Source organism: Thalia democratica, chromosome 1, assembly GCF_965202585.1.
Source record: "Thalia democratica chromosome 1, ktThaDemo2.hap1.1, whole genome shotgun sequence".
Classification (NCBI taxonomy): domain Eukaryota; kingdom Metazoa; phylum Chordata; class Thaliacea; order Salpida; family Salpidae; genus Thalia; species Thalia democratica.
This window is the reverse complement of record NC_139165.1, coordinates 42867589-42887336: the sequence shown is the minus strand read 5'-3', so window position 1 is coordinate 42887336 and position 19748 is coordinate 42867589. Positions and strand designations below refer to the sequence as shown.

At 27.2% G+C, this 19748-nt stretch overlaps 1 protein-coding gene across 1 annotated transcript; it reads right to left on the bottom strand.

The window, feature by feature from the left end:
- Positions 1–1217: 1217 nt before the first annotated feature.
- On the bottom strand, positions 1218–16496 carry LOC145849914 (lisH domain-containing protein ARMC9-like). The gene is made up of 19 exons (XM_082955061.1): positions 16438–16496; positions 14111–14288; positions 13006–13176; positions 12809–12866; positions 12467–12564; positions 11987–12079; positions 11770–11895; positions 11156–11367; positions 10684–10836; positions 10105–10265; positions 6647–6808; positions 5361–5512; positions 5021–5151; positions 4527–4653; positions 3937–4050; positions 3405–3596; positions 3141–3250; positions 2734–2877; positions 1218–1841 (listed from the first exon to the last, which is right to left on the bottom strand). Exons 2-19 carry the CDS (start codon positions 14285–14287, stop codon positions 1604–1606), a joined length of 2619 nt encoding a protein of 872 aa, XP_082811187.1. The 5' UTR covers position 14288; positions 16438–16496; the 3' UTR covers positions 1218–1603.
- Between the last annotated feature and the right edge of the window lie 3252 nt (positions 16497–19748).

Here is a 19748-nt window from a genome sequence, read left to right as displayed (position 1 = left end):
GCAATCAAAAAATAATAAGTTATTTGTGATCTCCATTTAACAGAAACTATGAACATGTGGAAATATAAAACATTTAAATGTAGAACCCATGAAAGACTTAAGGCAAGTGATATCTCCCTGACATCTCTACTAGTGTATTATACATTTTATTTGCTATGAATTACATACATAAACCAAACAAAAGCCTTAATAATTTTTCTCACAACTGAATTTTAAGAGTTAAAATAGTCTTGTGTCCCTAAACACAAGTATTTGATAAGCACTAGCAAAGATTTAGGGTAAAATTTAAAAAAAATCACAATTTACTTATTTCTGATAAACAACTTTTTAATGTACTTGTATTTTTTGTGTAGCTCTGTTAAAAAACCTAAAGTTAAACCAAACAATTTAATTAAGACAAATTGGCTTTGTCTACAAAGTTAATTGCTACTTTACAAAACTGAGTTGTTGAATCTTTCAGATTCTTCATAGGCAGTCTGAATTGTTATGGGCTGCCCACAAACTATTATTATTTTGAAAATACTATTATAACAGTCTTGTGTCGGAGCCAATTGTGCTTGCAAATTTTTTTGACCTTTTCAAAAACTTTAGCCAAACTTAAAACCGGGTATAGCTAAAAAGTATCAATGTTTTAGTAGGTAAAGTACCTTTTAACTACGAAGCGTCTGTACTGTAGTTAAATTTAGAAAAATAAAAAGAACAGGCCGAGATAACAGTCAAAACGAAAGCGTATTTTTATCAAAGTTTTGAAAAAATTTTGCAAAAATATAATCCGATAGTAAGTTAATACAAAGTATTCAATGAATAATATTTAAAAATAAGAGCAGTCTGTAGAAAAAAATGACGACTTAAACTTTAAAAATTAATAGATAAGTAGATTTACAAAGAACTTAGTCAGTATTAATTAACTAAAACATGCATAATTTAAATTTTTTATAAGTTTTTATTTGAGTTTTTACAAACAAACTTACACAAATTTCAAAAAGATAAAACACATTTAGTAGTTGAGATTCAAAATTGATTAAATAACAAAGATTATTTTAAAAATCGTAGAAAATATTGATTACAAATACTTATACTCTTTAAATTTCATAAAAATATCAAAACTAATTTAAGTTTGAAAAATAATTTGGTATTATGCAGCTAAAAGTTGTTATTCACAGTGCAGTTTATCTAAATAACAAATTATTTATTATAATAAATTGAGGTAAGCTTAGTTTTATACGCAACTATTTGATAATAATTTTAAAAATAAATATACTGATAAATAATAGGGCATTAATTGTTTAAACGAAACCTATATTTGTTTCTTTGATAAAAAACATCAAAAAACTGATAAAAAAGGATTTCTTAAGCTATTCTAAAACCAAAAGAATATTTTAAGTTATTTCTTAATAAGACAGTAAACAGAAAAGCGAAAAGTCAGTAACTTATTCTTTGTAGAGTATAAACTTTAGAACAAATAAGTTTGAAAAAACTAGTTGTAATTTTCAATAAACCCAAAAACTATTCACCACTAAAAAGTAATAAATATGTGTATACGAATATACCAGTAACTTACAAAAAAAAGGAACTAAATTAAATACTGAAAAAAATCCCCTTTTTACTGATAATTTTTCCTCGCCCTCCTCGCTTGGTCGCCATGGGAACTGCGGGAGCTGGACCCCTGCGACCTGGAGTTGGCGGAGTTGGGGCGGGAAGTGGGCTCGCCCGCGGAGAAAGTGGGGCTCAGCGGGGTTTTGAGGCGGTTCTTCGGTTGAGGAGATTTTTGGTTTGTGACGTCGGGGGTTCTGGGTATGCGGGGCCGGCTGCCGAAAGCGGACACGAACTCCGTTTGCTTGCTGTTTATCGATTTTTGTTTTTATTACTTTTTTTTTCAATAACTTTAAGTAAATTTGTTTTAAAATATTAATTTTATATGCTGATAGTGTTTTTTATAGTAAAACAAAACTGTTTTCACTCCAAAAGTTTTTCGCAAATTTTTACCCAATTCCGTTTGCTTGACGTGAATATTTTATTATTTAAAAATATAAATTGTTTTATTTGTTTTAAACTATCAAATTTTAATAATACTGTTCGTGCTTGTTGAAACGTAATAAGACTTTTTCACTTTAAAGGTTTTGAACGTAAGAAAATAAGTTATTTGTTTCTGAAATTGCAATCATTATTATTTTTTCAATTTTTTCTCAACGCATAAAAACACTCTAATTTTTTACTTTCTAAACTTCTTTTCACGCCTGCTGACTGACTCTAACTTTGGTATTTTTTCTGCAAAATTGTTTTTGTTGTAACTTTAACTTCTATGTAAACAGTTAGGACCAAATTTGGTCGTTCATTGTGATTTAATACAATTACTGTAAAAGTCAAAATTCAATATTCTAAATTTTTTAACAAAATTTTTATACGGTAATTCGATATCTAGATATACTCGTTGAACACAATTTATCTGATTCTAATTAAACATAAAAAAAATTAAATGTTCTTAATACTCACAAACTTTGAAAAATCAAATTAGATTTTAAATAAATAAGTTAATAGTATTATTATTGATTATAACACTATATCTTATATAAGTTTGGATTAGTAACATAAATACTCAAACTCTTATTTTAAACATATTAAGCCTTGATTAATTAAAACAAAAACATCTTTCTTTTTACTTATTGCAGAAATATACACACCTTGTTTTCGTATCTAATTGTAAAATGTAATTAACATCACAAAGATTTTAACCTGCTGTTTTTGCTTCTGTCAATTCCCAGCAAAGTGGTTTCGTGATCGATAGGAAGTTGCCGCGATTTTCCGCTCCTCGCCGAACTTATCTGGCCGTCCCTCAATTTACCGCCCCTCGGTGACTCGTTCGCTTTCGACTGGGGCCTTTCAATTTTATTATTGAGTAAATTGTTGATCATTATAAAATTGTATGTTGTTATATCATTGAACCGTTATAGTAAGTATAAAAATAAGTTTAGTCCGTGATAAAAAAAAATAATTTATCAACCATAAGATTAAAATCAATATGCTTTACGTTTAAGATAAGTTACAAACAGTTTTAAGTAGTAAAAAAACAAAACAAACAAGCTGATTGTAATATTGTCAAGAAAATTACAAACACTCTTTTCTAGGTACAAAATACAAACCTGCTGTTACCCGAATAACTTTTTCTCATGTTTCCGGTCGCCGGCCTTGATGACGTCATCATCGAATCGCGAAACAATTGTTGCGATGACGTCATACTGGAATTTCTCTTCTGCCACATTATTGAAATGTATTTAGTTAATTACCTTACAAATTTTTGTCAATGTTTTCAGACTCTTACAAATTCATTTGTAACAAATACAAACTGGCTCTTGTCAAATCAAAACGTAAAAGTTTATAGAAAAAAAAAAAGTAAATATTCAAACTTTTTCGGGCGAGTTGGCAGGCGACGGTTGTTGTGGCGATGAGTGCTGGGGCGACGGGGTGAACGTCTTCTGGCTGCTGCCCACCTTGAAGAAGGAGTTGGTGGACGCCCTCATATGGTTGGACTGGGGTCGCTTCGGGGTGACGGGGCGCATCAGGATGTTCGGCTCGCCCATGGTTTGTTTGTCGGTTGCCTAGTGATTGTATTTGTTTCAAACTTGTTGCGGCGCGTTTAAATAAGCAAAATTGTAAAAATGCAGTCAGAGAAAATAAGATCAATTTGTGTTTAATGTAAACTTAATGATTAAAAAAACATCTTTCAAAAAGTTTTACTTATGAATAATATCCTTTAAACTAACTAAACACACTTTGGTGAGATAAAACTGTCGCTACATTTGCTCATAGGCTAGCATAAATGTTTTTTAGAATAAATTAAAACAATTATATGTTAACAAGTCATATAATCGGTAACATGTATGTAAAAATCTTTACACATAATAAAATTACAGAATTAAAAAAATAAGTAGAACATACATTGTTTTCATCAAGGAGGAAGTTAGCATTGAGTAGCTGCTCACCGCACAATTCGTGAGTGTTTGCAATCGTCACCTCGTCTTTGTCTAAATCCGATTCCAATGTGTCTTGATCCTAAAACATCAGTTACTAGTTATAAAAAAAACAAACACAAAAGTGTAGAAATGTATTTTAAAGTAAATACTTACGAAATGATACTTTATAAAACAGTTAAAAACTTTCCTATATATAAATATTAAAAGTACTAGGTGAAACCCAATTGGTTTATTGCTAGAGTTTTATTTGAGTGACTCTAAACGTAACTGTTTTGTTACCATTTAAATTTTTATGCAAAATACAAAAATAAGTCTATGTTTTTTTGTATATCAGTCACCAGACTACAAAAAAATTCTTTCTTGGGAAAATTGCATTAAATTAAAATAAGTCAAATTGAAATGTATAAAAGTGATATAAAAAACTTTTTGTTTAAATTTTCCGAAAAGTTTTGTTTTGAAGTATGATAAGTACCAAAGCTTTTTTTGCTTTAAAAAACCTTAACAACAAACTAACTTAATCTTTCCCAAACTCAAAACATAAACCAACTACAAAACCTCGTCGTCGTCTTCGTCATCTTGCGTCACGTCATCAGGCTCGATTGTGACGTCATTTTTGTTGAGCTGCTGGATGATGAAGTCGAGTTGCCGGTTGAATTCCGAATTTCCTCCCTCCATGTGACTCCTGCGCAGTTGTTTTTCAATAACTATATATTTTTTAATAACAATAGTTATTGGGATACTAATTGACTTGCACTTCACTACACAAGTCAATTAACGTATAGCGTAGTTACTCAGCTATTTCATATGTTTTATTTTTATAACTGCTTTTATACAAAAGGTACTTAAAGGGCTAGTGATGTAGTTGTAGAGTTATTTGTTACTAAAAGTTTACAAAGTGATACTTTTAACAGTTTTATTACATTGATAGTTTATATTAATTTATAAAAACATGACTTCTATTCGAAAAAAATGCTTGAAAATAGTAAGCTTAAAAGTCAACATTTTAAAGTGAACCAAATTAAATGGTTAGGTAACTTGATTGTACTAACCTGAGTTTTGGTTCAAGGTTCATTAGCTTTCCAGTTTTCTTAACTTTAGGGTTGGCAAGCACACTGTACAAAGCTCCATTTATGTAAGGTCTAATTTCCTTATTTTCATTCGACAGTAAATCAATTAAAACCTAAAATAAAAAATCAGTATTTAAAGGGGGAAAAAGAACAGTTAGTACAACAAACATTTTGTTTTAAAACTAAAATTATTATTAACAACTAATAATTAAAAACTTTAAACTTTTATTAAAGTCAATAAAAAATTAAACAAAAGTTTGTAAAAACACTTTATACTCAACTTTTTTAAACAACTTTCTACCAAAATAAATGATCAACCAACTTTCAGCACATCTTCGGCAATCTGCCCGCACTTCAACTTGCCCTCCCTCCGCAAGCACAAGTTCATCAGCAGAGCGATGGCGTACTCGAGCATGTAGTCCGATATGCTGCCGTGATCAGTCAGTGTGCTCACCAACCATTTGATCAGGTCGCCTGTGAGTATTCATCACAAGCAATATGTAGTTATCAATAAAAGTAATATGAAGTATAAATCTATCTGAACTGTTATAGATATAAAACAGCTAAAATACATAGTAAATAGTAACGATTATGATTTAGTTGTCATTATCAAATAATGTTTCAGTGATTTCAACTGAGTTTAGTTGTATAGTAATTAACAGTGAGTATTAATACATTGTGTTAAGAAATGAAACTTCATGTAATGTCGTAGGTATTTACTGTAAATTTACTGGATCTCTTTACAACTAATTAATGTTTTTTGACTAAAGAAACTATAAAACTCAATACAAAACGTTTACAATACTTTCAAAATTACCAAAAGATTTGAAATGGTAAATTTAACTTGATAAAAAAAAATAAAAAAATACTATTTGACAAACAGTAAAAACTTTTTTTAGAAAGAAGTAATAATAAACACACCATTCGTCTTACAAATAACAATTTTTTTTATTAAAAACTATTTAAACAGTAGATTTAAATTACAACTCATAACATTAAACAAGAAATGGATCTTTTTCAAAATACGTGCGAGATTTCTAATATACAACTTGTACATAATGTCAACTTAATCTTTTGTTAAGTACACAACATGCCAACAACGCTACCGACAATAGAAAGCAAATTTGCTTAAAACAACTTTTCATTTGTCGGATTAATATTGAATGATTTGTTCGGCACACTGACTTTTTTGTTTGCTTTGTAGCAGTTAAACTGAGTAAAGAAACATTTTAAACTGCAAGTAAATATTTGGTTTAGTAACTAAGGAACTCAAAATTGTTTGAGGTTGATTAGAGTTTGAGAAAAAACATTATAAAATTTTGCTATAAAGTTTTATGAAAATAAGCTCAAATGTTTTACAAAGTCTATTAACAGTAATTTGACTTATGTTTGACAAAAATCAAAAATCTAACAACAAAAACTAACTATATGTAGCCGCTCTCAACTTAATTAAGTCTTTTATAAAATTTCACAATAATAACAATATTAATTCATATTTTATTACAAGTACCTTAAAAAACTTGTTTCATGTAACCACAGCTCACCTGTTTAATTGTTTCACAACATTTAATTATAACAATCAAGACTTTATACTCCATAACAGACTACCTTTTATCATGACGGACTGCAGGCTTCTTCTCAGGCTGAGTTTCTGCAGGCATCCGAGCAGATGCTCCTCGTACACGTGGTCCACCACGTTCGCCGACTGTCCCCACATGTGCACCACCAGCTGGCCCACTTGGCCCGGGTGCCCCGACAGGTAGGCCCTGCCTGCGACATACAGAGTGTTGGTTGGTGCGATGGATTATAAATTTGTTTTGTTGCAGTAGTGGTTTTCATGTTGTAAAAAGAGGAAAATTTAAGGTCATTTGGAAATATATTTTAGCAATTTATTTGAACATCAATACTTTGAATGTTGAATTGTGATTTTTGTTAGATTAACGAATATTATAAAATAACGATATGACTTTTTTTCGTGAATTGACTTATTAATTTAAAACATATGCTGTTGTTTTACAAACACAACAAGAAATATTTAAAATACAGATTAAAAATACTCTTACTTTAAATTTTTACACAAAAGAGCAATTACGTTCTTTAATTAAGCGACTTAGTTTCTTACAAGTTGATCTTACTTTGTACAGTTTAATCTTAGCTATCACACATTTTTAACCGCTTAATTAAACTCAAGGTAACTTTTAAGATATACGCGTTCAAAGTCGGTGAGCTCAATAGGTTCCTAATAAAAGGCGCAATCCAAAAATGCCAAAACAGACTAATTCACTAAAAATATATCTTCTTCTATTTTTAACCAGTAACCTTCAAATATTAAAAGTAAATCTATTACTGTTACTGAAAAGTTTTTGGTTCACTAATTTTTTTATTTAAAAAAATATAGATTTTAAAATAACAATTTTTTATTAACCTATAATGATTTTTTTAAAGTATTTCTTAAATTCTAACATTGAAAGTCTTCTAAACTATATAATGAACGCTTCCTAAAATTTTTAGATCTTTAGCTGAATAAATGAAGGATAATATAGATTTTTAGTGGATCTTGAAACTTATGAGAAAGTTGACGATGAAAAAATTGTGGTGCTTGCGTTTGTATAGAAAACTTTTTAGAAAAAAATATAAACCTAAAAGTATAACTATTATTTTTTAGACTCTGAAAAAGTGACTTGAAGTTTATATTAAGATTTCATTAAAGAACAAACTTAACACTTAGTTAAAAAATATTGTAGAAGAACAACGTTCAAAAAGAACATTAGGCTCTTTTTTAACCTGAAAATTATTTAAAAAATATATCACATATTATTTAGCAGATTTAAATTAGCTATTGATAAGTTTATAAAATAAAAAAATTATTAAATTGTTTAGATTTAGGTAGAAATTTTAAATTATAGTACTTTGAAATAATTTATTTAGTATCAAAAATATTTTTTCAGATAGGTAGAAATAAAAATACTAACGAGTTAATAAAAACAAATATACTTTGCCTAGTAAAACTCAGTTAGCTAAGTTCCCATAAAACTGTAATAGTAGTATAAGTTATGTTTTATAGAAAAAACAAAGTAATATATTACTGTAATATACTTTTAACAATCTTTTAAAGTTAAATATACAGCCTATAGTAAGAAAAAAGTTTGAATTATGATAGTAAAACAGAATATACAAAACTGCATTATTTAAATTTTGAGTTATCTAAAAAATTAACAATCCAAATAGTTTTATTTAATTAGTATTAAGTTATTTATATTATTATAATAATGATATATTACTGTACTTTTAATTATGAGATATTTTTTTAACCTGTGTTTAGGTTTTATATTAGAAAAAATTACCATAATAAAATTTAATCAAGTTAAATTCATTACTTAGATACGCTTTGAAATAAAATGTTCTATGAAAATTCTCTATCCGATAAAAAAAAAACTGAAATTAATAATTGAAAGCGCTCAACTAGAAAGCTGAAGAAACGGCATTCTAAGCTCGTATCTAATAAAACATGAGATGTTTGCTTACAATATAAAGCTTTAAGGATGGTCAGCACAATTGGTAGGTAAACAGCGTACGACAAAGAAGTACGTAAAATAAAAATATTTGAACGCCTTCCGAGGAATTGCGTATAAATATTTACTTTAAAACGGAATTAATTAAAAAATTTTAGCTATCTGGTGTTAGGCTTATTTAAATTTTGAGGAATTGAGTTTTTTTTTGTTTATGTTTAAATAAATAAAATATATTGAAAGCGAACTTTTACAAACTAAGTAATTAAAACAATAACGTGTTTTCAAAAACACAGTCTATAAACTTTCAATCAACTTCTTTATACTATAGAAACAATTTGAAATTTAAGTGTGCTTACCTTAAAGTGTTGAGTATAAGTTTATATTCTTTTTATCTTTTTGTGTGTTCTGTTTAAGTGGCTCAGGTTTTGATGCCTGAGTCCAACATTGCACAATAAACAATTTAATAATAAAAGTAATTAAGACTGATATCTATTTTAAATAATTAACTAAAATGTTTTGTAACACTACACTTCAAATAGTAATCGAAGTGCGAATAAACTATTCTATTTATTACCAGGTCTCGGTGGGAAAAAAACTCTGACCTTGTCATACACTAATAAAGAAATATTATTTTTAACTAATACTTTATTAAAACTTGACGAAGTTTTTCACACCGAGACCTGGTTACAAATAAAATAGTTAAAACAAACTTTTATTAAAATTTAATTAAGCTCCTTCATCAGTAATTTGAGGTACTATTTTAGAGTCAACACTCATAATTATATAACACTACAATTCAAAATTGGGTAACGTAAATTAATTTAGCACATTTTCAAAACTTTAATATAACATTAAAAGAAAACCTGTTTTAAATTATACTTATAAGAATTTAAAATTCCAACGAACTTCCAACAAACAATTTACAGCAAACAGTGAACAACTAATCGAGCTACAATTTCTAGGTGTTTCTAATTGGCTAAAATTACTCTATGTATTAATTTCTAGTAAAAAAAACTTATTTTTTGTTGCATGTTTGGGTAAGGTGGGTTAAAGATAAGGTAAAATTTTTGGTAAAATGGGTTAGGGATATGGTTTTATGTGTTATTTATGTACTGCTGATTTACTACTTTTCCTCATTTGCAAAATAAAACGAATGAAAAATTATAAAACCTTATTACTGCAGCCGACCCAGCAAATTACACATGAAATGCGTAACAAAAAAGTTAAAAATGCATATTTTTTGTAGAGACAAACTTGTTACATTGTTGTAGGGAGGCGATAGTGTTGTACAACTTTTTGTTTTTAATTTTATCAAATTTCCTGACTTTTCCTGACTTTTTTCAAAACTCTCCATCTTTTCCTGACTTTTGTCATTTAAAAAAAAATTTCCTGACTTTTTCTGACCATGTGGCAACCCTACTCTAAGTATTAATTTCTAGTAAATAAAACTTATTTTTTGTTGTATGTTTGGGTAAGGTGGTTAATAATAAGGTAAAATTTTTGGTAAAATGGGTTAGGGATAAATCAGTAATTTTTATTGTACAAACTTGTTACCTTGTTGCAGGGAGGCGATGGTGTTGTACAACCTGGCCACATTCTGCCTGACACTGGCATCACGTGACCTGAACATCTGAATCAAGCTGAATCCTGGTGACAGCAGCTCGTTGTCAAGGTAACTCCTCATCACGCCGTCCCTCTCCTGGCCGGGTGTTGATCTTTGATGTGATTAGAAAACAGTTGAATTTAATGTCAATTAAAACTAAATATAAAAAATTATATATTGCACATGAGATTTTTAAAGTACAAAAAGTTATTGAAAAACGTGAGTTTAAAGTACTGTGAAATATTTTAAATGCAATATAATGCTTTATTTAAATATCATTGTTCAAAAAATATAAATGCTTATATAAAAAAAAAGTTCAATCAAAATAAACAGTCCTTTTTTTAATGAAAAATATTTAACTGGGATTACTATACTCATACACTAAGAGCATTTGAGTTGCCATTTGCTTTGTATTGATATTTTATTGTACTAAGCTTACTAGCTTATTTATAGTTACATAAGATAAAAATGTGTTACAAGTCAAGTTATTATAAAAATATATCTTAAAACTAAAAAAAACTCTAATTCACCTTGTTAAACGCCACCTCAATGCTTGTAACAGAAGAGATTTTTCTCTGTCATTCGCGTTTGTCAGGTGGTACTTTATCTTGTCAAAATCCAGTTTTTGCACCAAGCTCTGAGTTGGCGGTAGTTCTTCGTTGCTGGACTCGATTTGCAAGTAACTGTTGGATAAGTTTTTAGTGCTTGAATAAAGTTTACTATCCTCTCTAAATAAATAAACAGTTTTATTTGCATTAGAAAAAAAGTTTTAATACAATATTTTTAATAGTTTGAATCATTATTATAAAGACAAATTATAAAATATACTAGAAACTAATGTATATAATAGAACGTTTAAATATATCTCATGAAAATTTAAAAGGTATTATTTTTTTTATAAATTTAATCTTTCACAAAAATAACAATCCAAAAAATTTCTTGACCACATAATGTTTGTTAGCTACAATTTAAAAAATTAAATTCTTATAAGCATCAATAGACTTGACGTGAGCAACCGAAGCCCTCAGCATGGAAGCTGCCGTCCCCGGTCTTGTCAAATCCACACTGGGGGGCGCCCCTTTGGACGGGTGGTTGCTAAACAACCGCTGTATGACATTCTGCAGGTACTCGACCGTGACCATCTTGCCCTGCACCGTCTGCTCCAACGAGTCCACCAGCTCGGCCGCTATCCCGATCAGCGTGTGGTAGTCCGACTGGTTGAAAGAAAAATGTATTTTTATTATTTTACAGCATAAAAGTGTTGTAGAGTTTAAAAGCGTTTTTGTTGAGATTTTTCCTCAAGTCATGACCTAAGCTTTTAATTTATAATTTTTCTTTATAATATAATTTCTGAATACAAAACATTTTTTTATATTTAGGACGTGTAGTAGTCCGACTAGTTAGAAGAGATAAAACATTTAAGAACTGTTTATTTTTTTATTTTGAACAAAAAGTATCCAAAATAAAACAAATTTTACAAATATATACAGAACTTATCTACTTTAAACCTATTAACGCTAACTTTATTATCCCAATTAAACCGATATTCAATTACTTAATTAGGGTAAATGTAATTTTTATGTAGACACTTTACACACAATACAAAACACACTAACTTGCAGCTTGTTGAAGCGCTTCATGTAGACACTGCACCTCTTTTCAGCCTGCAACAAGTTGTTCTGCACAAACTTCGCATCCTTCTCACCCTTGCTCTCCTCGCGCTCCAGTCTGTCCTTGTTTTTCTACGAAATCACAAAGAAATTGAATACAACAAACTCTAAAGTTGATGGTTAATCTGAAATGATAATAGTTTAAAACACTGTAAAGACTAACAACAAGTGAAATGAGCAGAGGGGTTTCGCTCATTGACAGAGCTGCATTGAGAAATTTTTCCACTCGAATCCGTAGATCAGGCACCCAATAGTTCTGTAAAATCATCAATATTTTTGAGCTAACTTATAACATAAGCTATTTAAAGGTAATTTTTATTTGTTATTATATATTACTTTATAAATTTGTCGTCTAAACTAAACATTGAAACTTACCATGCATGTTTAGTGTTACATGATGAATAACTAACTATGTACAGCTTATGCTTATATTTATTGTTACTAAATCAAAATGAATTTTGGTGTTTTTAGTTAATTACTGCTAAACTAAAATTTAAATCTTAATTTAGACAAACTATTATATTTAAAAGAGTTTTTTTGATTTTTTTCATAATTTATTTGAAAATATTTGAAAATATTTTTATGTTTTTAGAAAACCTTAGGTTAAAAAAAAGGTATATGAAGTACAAGTAACAAGGCTTACAGAAAAAATTTCTTTAAAAGAAGGGTGTTGAACAGGGTTGGGTACAAACGGCAGTGCATAGAAAGGTAAAAATTCTGTAGTCTGACTCAAATTAGAACCTTTTAAAGTAAATTAAAAATTCTAAAGATAGTTTAATGTTTAAAAAAATAAGCAAAATTACACAATACAAGTGTTTAAGTAGTTCTTTAAAGCTATAAATTACTAATGTAATTGAATTTTATTTAGTTAGAGCACCTTGTAAAAATTTTAGTAAGTTTTTGATGATCACTTAAACAAAAATTAAACTAATAAATAAAAATTATTCAAATGCTTCATAAAAAAAAGAAATACTTAAGAAATCACCTTTGTTTTCTAAGTAATCTTTAAATGCAGTCATTGATTTTTCTAGATTTTCTCTTGACTGTAGAAATAACTAATTTAAATAAAAATAAACTGCTGACTATTTTAATGGTTATTATATATTAAAAATTGATATTTGAAAGTTAAAAAAAAACTAAACAAGTACAAACAATTTAAATTTAGACAGTCAATACACTAACCATGGCAGCTCTACCAACCCTGATCGGGTACACAGCAAAGTGAATTTGAATGTAAAATTCCAATCTTCTGCAAGTCTGATCTTTTTCCCTAATGTCAGTCGGTATGTGTTCGCCCCACAGTGACCAGAATGAAGCAGAATTTCCGCTGTCAAACTCCAGCAGCAGGTTGTTCTTAAATTAAAATACATGTGTCATATGTCTTTATTCTGAATTTTAAACATTAGCTTTTTTTAAATTTGAACTGGCTAACAAAAACTAAAATTAGCTACCTACTTTTTTAAAAGATGATGCAGAACTTGTCAACTATTGGTACAAAGTTGTACAGACATAATAAGTTAAAAAAAAAGTCAAAAATCTAAAACAAATACTTAGAAATCTATGCATTTTTATTATATAGAATCAGAAATCCTTCTAATCACGTTAAGAACTTTACACAAAAGAAAACTATATACAACTTCATTTTTATTTAGTAACTCTTAAAGTTTAAGTATTTTGAATGTTTGACTTTTACCTTAGCATATAAACTGGTTGTTAAGTAAATAAACAGAAAAATACTTATTAATTAAATACAGCAGGAAAATAGATAAGGTACAAACTAATTCTCAATAGTAAGTGGAATCAAAAAAAACTATGATGTTTTATTACACAAATTTTATTAATATAAGTTGTACAACAATACTATGATTATTGCAAATAGAATATAATTATTTTTTTAGAAAAATATAACATAAAATAGAACAGAGCATATTTTAATAAAAAATAAAACTAAAATTGATTGTATACTTAGTGTGAAAAGGGTTAAGTTTGTATCATAACTGTAAGATACAACTTTGCACAGGTTCAAGGTATGTTACATTATCAATGTCCGAGCTGTAATTAGTTAGTAGATATAAAGCTACATTTTATTTTAGATACTACATGTATGCCATGTTTTAAGTCCTCTCAAATCTGTCACAAGCAAGTGCTCAATTTTAAGAAACAGCCACATATATTTCTTTTAAGTAATTGACTAACATCAATTTTACTACAAATAAGGGATTAATTTATTTTAGTATGTTGGTAGAAACTGCAGTAATTATTTAGTCATTTATTAAACTAACAATACCTGTGCAGTTAATTTTGTTCCATCCCCTTCGTTTTTCCTTCCTGATGAAATTTGCTTACCTCTCTCTTTACATTCAAACTGAAGTGAATATGCAGTTTTATCTAACCCATTGAAAGTCAAGTATTCTTTAATTATAGCATTTATATCTGCTTCATATGTCAAGAGTTCAGAAGCCATCCTGAATAAAAGTATAAAGTTAGCAAACATAATTTACTTAAATTATTTTATAATATAAATATTTACAAACATTTAGTTTCATGAGTAAGCTTTATAAAACATAACAGGTTAAATTTTAGAAATACAACTATAGTTTTTAGCTCAGAAAGCTTTACATAAATATTTAAGCCTTATTTTCTGTTAGTTTTTTAACTAACATGTTTTGCAGTGTTCTAAATTACTCACATAGCTAATACTAATTTTAAAATCAGGTTTAAGTAAATTGTACATTTCAATAGTTTTAGATTGTCACTTAGACAGGGTTACAATTCTTTGAAGCAAAAAAGTTAGCCTGAGTGACCTAATATTATCATGAGTTAATAAAGAAATTTAAAAATATAAGTATTTAGAATTAAAATTGAAAAAACTACTGTTAATGAAGTTTGAAAACCAAAAAGTAGCAAAACAAAAATCTTAAAAAAAAAGTTTTTAAGAAAAGAAAAGTTTACAGTCATAAAAATTAGCAAAAAACATCCAATCTATCCTGAGTCAGCCTGAGTTTTTTTTTATTAGCAAAAAACATAGAAGAAATATCCAAATTATCCTGAGTCAGTCTGACTTTTTCAAATAAGTTCAAACTAGCCTGATATCCTGAGAGTGTAAATGGTAGTAGTCGTGGAGGATATAAAATGCGTTCAAAATGTACAGAAAGTTTGCAGTCTTAAGTATTGTTTTTCATAACAGCATTATACTTTTGATATAAAGATTTAAATACTGTTTTATTTTTGTACTTGTTTTGATATTTGAATAAAGAAATAAGGATTTTATCATAAAATCAATATTTATAATATGCACACTATTCTTTTTTCAATAATTCAGTATGCAAAAGTTTAAAAATTAGAGTATCAATGTTATAAAGAAAGACTTATAATGCAAAGACAGATGAATTACCTTTTACATAAAATTTTTAAAAACAAAATGTGTTTATACTAGAAACTAAAGCAAATAATAAAACAATAATTTTTATATAAAAATCTTAAAATATTAAAAAATAAAACATATGATTTTGTACCATAAATAAAATATTAAAAGTTAAGAAAGTGAAAGTATTATATTTGCCTTTTAACTTTATTGCTAATTAAGAAAATTTTTAAAGCACAATATTTTAGAGTCTAGAAATGAAATTAAAATTTTTAAATAAAAATAAATTGCTTTATTTGTAATTTTGAATAAAGTTGTGTGAGTAATTAGAATATAAAACGGCAAAGGCAATTCATAATGAGGTCGTAAGAGGAGCAAAACTACATAAATGCATTTAAAACAGATCTTTTAACTTGATGTTCGATTTTTTTTCTAGTTTTTACATAACTGAATATTTTAAAACAAAATTCATTAACATTCAAGTTAGTTTAAATTACTCTATAACTCCCTTATGCAAAGACCCTGTAAAATAACTTCTTCAATTGAAAAACTCTGATTATATTAACTTAAAATACACACTTACACAGTTTAAATTCATATTATACTTATTAAGATAATATACTAATAATTTTCTAAGATATACTCTGTTTAATTTGCATAAATACTTTTTTTAGTCAGTTACATCAGATATATTAATAAACTTTTCTTAGTTTTTTGATGTATAGACAGATATAACTGCAGCATAATGATTAAAAAATTATGTTAATTATTATGTATAGTCAAGCTACTAAATTATATTATTTTATAGCTATTTCAATAGTTTCTTTAAAAAATATTTTTAATGTAAATTATAAGTATCCTAACAAAAAAAATAGCTACTGTAAATCTAGTTTAAAATATATTAATTAATTATATAAAGACAAGTGTTGAAGCTATTTTTTAGGATAATTAAAACTTTGCTTTAAAAGTACATAAACATTACTGTTTTTTTATGTTTTCATTAAAAACTTCTCTACATTTAACTTCTTAACATATAACAAGAAGTTTATGTAAAAATAAAAAACAAAATTTTCATATATACTTTTACATTTAACACTCAGCTATTTGAATTCAAAACAAATCTAAATATAGATATAATTTTAATTTCATCATTTTCATATTTCAAAAAAAAATCAAACTAGCCTAAGTGTGTAGCAACCTGAAATATATTGTTTAATTAAAATAAATCATTGATGAAACTATAAGCTTACCTATCAATAATACTTTATTTAAAATTTTTCAGTGTCTTAAAAGTTTGGTCTCATTAGCTTGAAAATGGTTTTAAGCATTCTTTGGTTGAGAATAGAAACATAGATTGTTATGCTTATAAAATTGGCTTCTGCAAAAAATTAACTTTATTTTTAATAAATATAAAGATGTATATAAGCGAGGCTCATAAAAATGTTTTAGCCTACACAAATATGTTGTTGGTATTAAAACAAACGTAAACATTTGAATTTTTTTTTTGTTTCTCAAATAAACTTTGTAATAAATACGATTTTATAGCACATAGAGAAAGATTAAAATAATAAGATAGGGTTTAGGGCAGGGTTTCCCAAACTCATTTACTAAATCGCCCCCTTTTCAGAAATTTGAAAAAATATCGCCCCCCATGGTTATATAAAGCATTTTTTTTCTTCTTGAGTACGCACTTTTGAGCCAAAAAAATATATTCGATATGTAAATTAGTCTGGTTCTTCTTATGCACGCACTTTTGGGCTGTGTTCAAAGTAATTTACAGGGCTTGGAAAAATTATTTACGGCTGTTTTATTATAAGCCCAATAAAGTGTATTAAAATACTTAAATATTAAAAATCCTTTTGTAATCTGTAACCAATTCTGTTTAAATATGAATTGTTTTGAAACTAATAAAACTTTTATGTTAGTTGTGGACAAATTTTGTAGTCAGCAAGTCATTTTACTAAAAAACTCTTTGTAGTGTCGACTTAGTTAAAAAATGTACTTCCAGGCTGCGTAATTTAAGATACTAGCATATAAGAAAATAAAAAAAACTCGAGCAAAATTGTAATAAATTAATTAACTATTAAAGTGATCTAGAAGTATTTACTATTATTTTGAACTGAAAACCAAATTGAATGCGTATTTTAAAGCATTAAGTATCAAAATGCTAAATTTTAATTTTTTTGCACAATTAATTTTCAAGTTACTTAGCTGGCCAAAACTTAGCAGGACCGTACGTTACCCATACAAAATCTTAACTGAAATCTGACATTATAATAATCTGTTATATAACGAATTTCGGACATTTAGAAGTGAATGCTAAGTAACTTATTGAAGTCGCACAATATACTTGAATTATTTTATAAATAGGCATATTCTAAAATTACTTTACCATAGATTAAAAAACTACAAAAAACAGCTTATTTTACACATAATAAAATAAATATTAAAACATCATTGCTGAATTAGTTTTAGGAAGTTTGACCGACTGGTAGATTATCTCACATGAAAAGTGGTTTTATTAATAGCTTCTGTTAATGCAGAAAATTTATTAATTTCAATGCTAAAAGACATTATAAGCAAGTTAGTTGTAAAGTTTAAAATTTAGTTTTTAATTTTTTAAACTATATGTTTTATAGTAGAATACCATGAAACAGTATTTGACTTGGAATAACCTTTAAATAACTTAATCTTAGTTCTAACAACATTTTTTTTCTTTATTTAAATAAAAAAAAGTTTTACAGTTTGTTTTGTGAGCAGAAAGTAATCAATTAAAAAAAATATTAGATTAAGATTTTGTTTTGTAACTGTAGCAGTTCTATGGCTTATTTAATTCTTATCAAAAATGAATTTGTTTTCTAGCTATCAAATAAACAACACATTTTAGTTGTCAAAATTTTTTGAATGAAGATAAAACAAAAAACAGTTGTACTAGTAGTTTAAAATTCCTAAATATACAGATTTTTCAACAATAACAAATCAAGTTAGAAATTCAAACTGACTTTATGAAAATTTTTAGTGAAATAGTTAAAGTTATTTCAAATAAACACCTAAAATATATATTCTTTAAAAGTCAAAAAATCTTTTTTAAATTATAACTTTAATGGTTTACAATATTTTTTTACTCATTCATATTAAACAAGTAATAATAATGTCAAATAAATATCTTTTAAACAAATATTATACTGACTATTTTATAAAAACTTTTAGTGTAATGTAAAACGACAAATATAAACTACAAAGATAACCAAGTCAAAACATAACTATTATAACTTTAAAACACAATAAAAATTCAGTACACAACACTCAATAAATACAAGAGACTTCCGCTTGAATTTGAACTTTAAACAATATCAAAAAGTGTGAACTCAAAAATGCATTATCTTTTTTTTTTACAAAATAGCAAATTTAAATATGTTATAATGTAATAATGTTATGAATAAACGTAAAATCCACTAAAAACATAAAATAAACATTCATTAAAAATTATTGATCTATTTAAGCTTTTAAGTATAATAAATTTTTTTTTAATTAATACTTAGTTAGTTAAATACTTAATTTAATTAAGTTTCAGAAATTATAAATTTGCAGTTTTTTTTTGGGTAAAAAGTGCGAACTCGAGAGGAAGTCTACCGTAATTAATATTCATAAGGCATTAAGCAAACCTGTTGTAGAATAAATAACTTAATAAAATTATCATTATAAATAGACTATTTAAATACAATACAAACCAGCTTAAATAAGAAATCTTTTAAAAATCAACTAAAATTGAGGACCTTACAGAAAATTATGTCTGCAACTGAAGTCTAATCTAATGTGGAGGATGAGCTTCATGACTGCTTGCAAGTTTTTCTATATCTGGTTCTAAATCAGTCAAATACAGCCTCAAGTCACCTCTTTTACAAATATCTAGATTATATATTTTGCTCAAAAATATTGATAACTGAACTGTGAGAGTTTTTAACAACATAGCTAGAAGGAAAAGCTATATACAACAATCTAACTTCCTCTCAAATGATTAGATACTTTTTTCTTAGTTTTTGTTGAGTCAAAAAGCTTTCATACCGCTCTTAGGAAAAATTTACTTTAAGTTCAAAGTCAGTTTGTAAGTCTGAGAAAGTTTCCTTTAAGTCAACGTTTACTTCAATAAGATCTGCTTCGAATGGATCCATAATCCACTACGGTACGTTTAATTGAAAAACATCAGTAAACCGTTTATCAATTTCAGATTTAAGCTGTTCCAGATAAAATGAAAATACTTTTATCTCACCTTCACTTAATTAAAGTTTTAAGTTTTCCAAACTTGCAAACTGTAAAAACTGATTCTTTTTGAAATTTTTTCTATACAGTACAAGTTGGTTTTTGAAGCTGGTTATCTTACTTTTAACTTTTACAAGATTCAAGTTTTTACCTTGTAAAGTTTTGTACAGGTTGTTGATCTTACCAAATAAATCTGACATGTAAGCAATGTCTATTTTTTTAATAAGATTGTCTGCCAATACCTTATCCTTTTGAGAAAAAAAATCAATAACCTAATTAAAAACAGCCAAAAAGTTTCTAA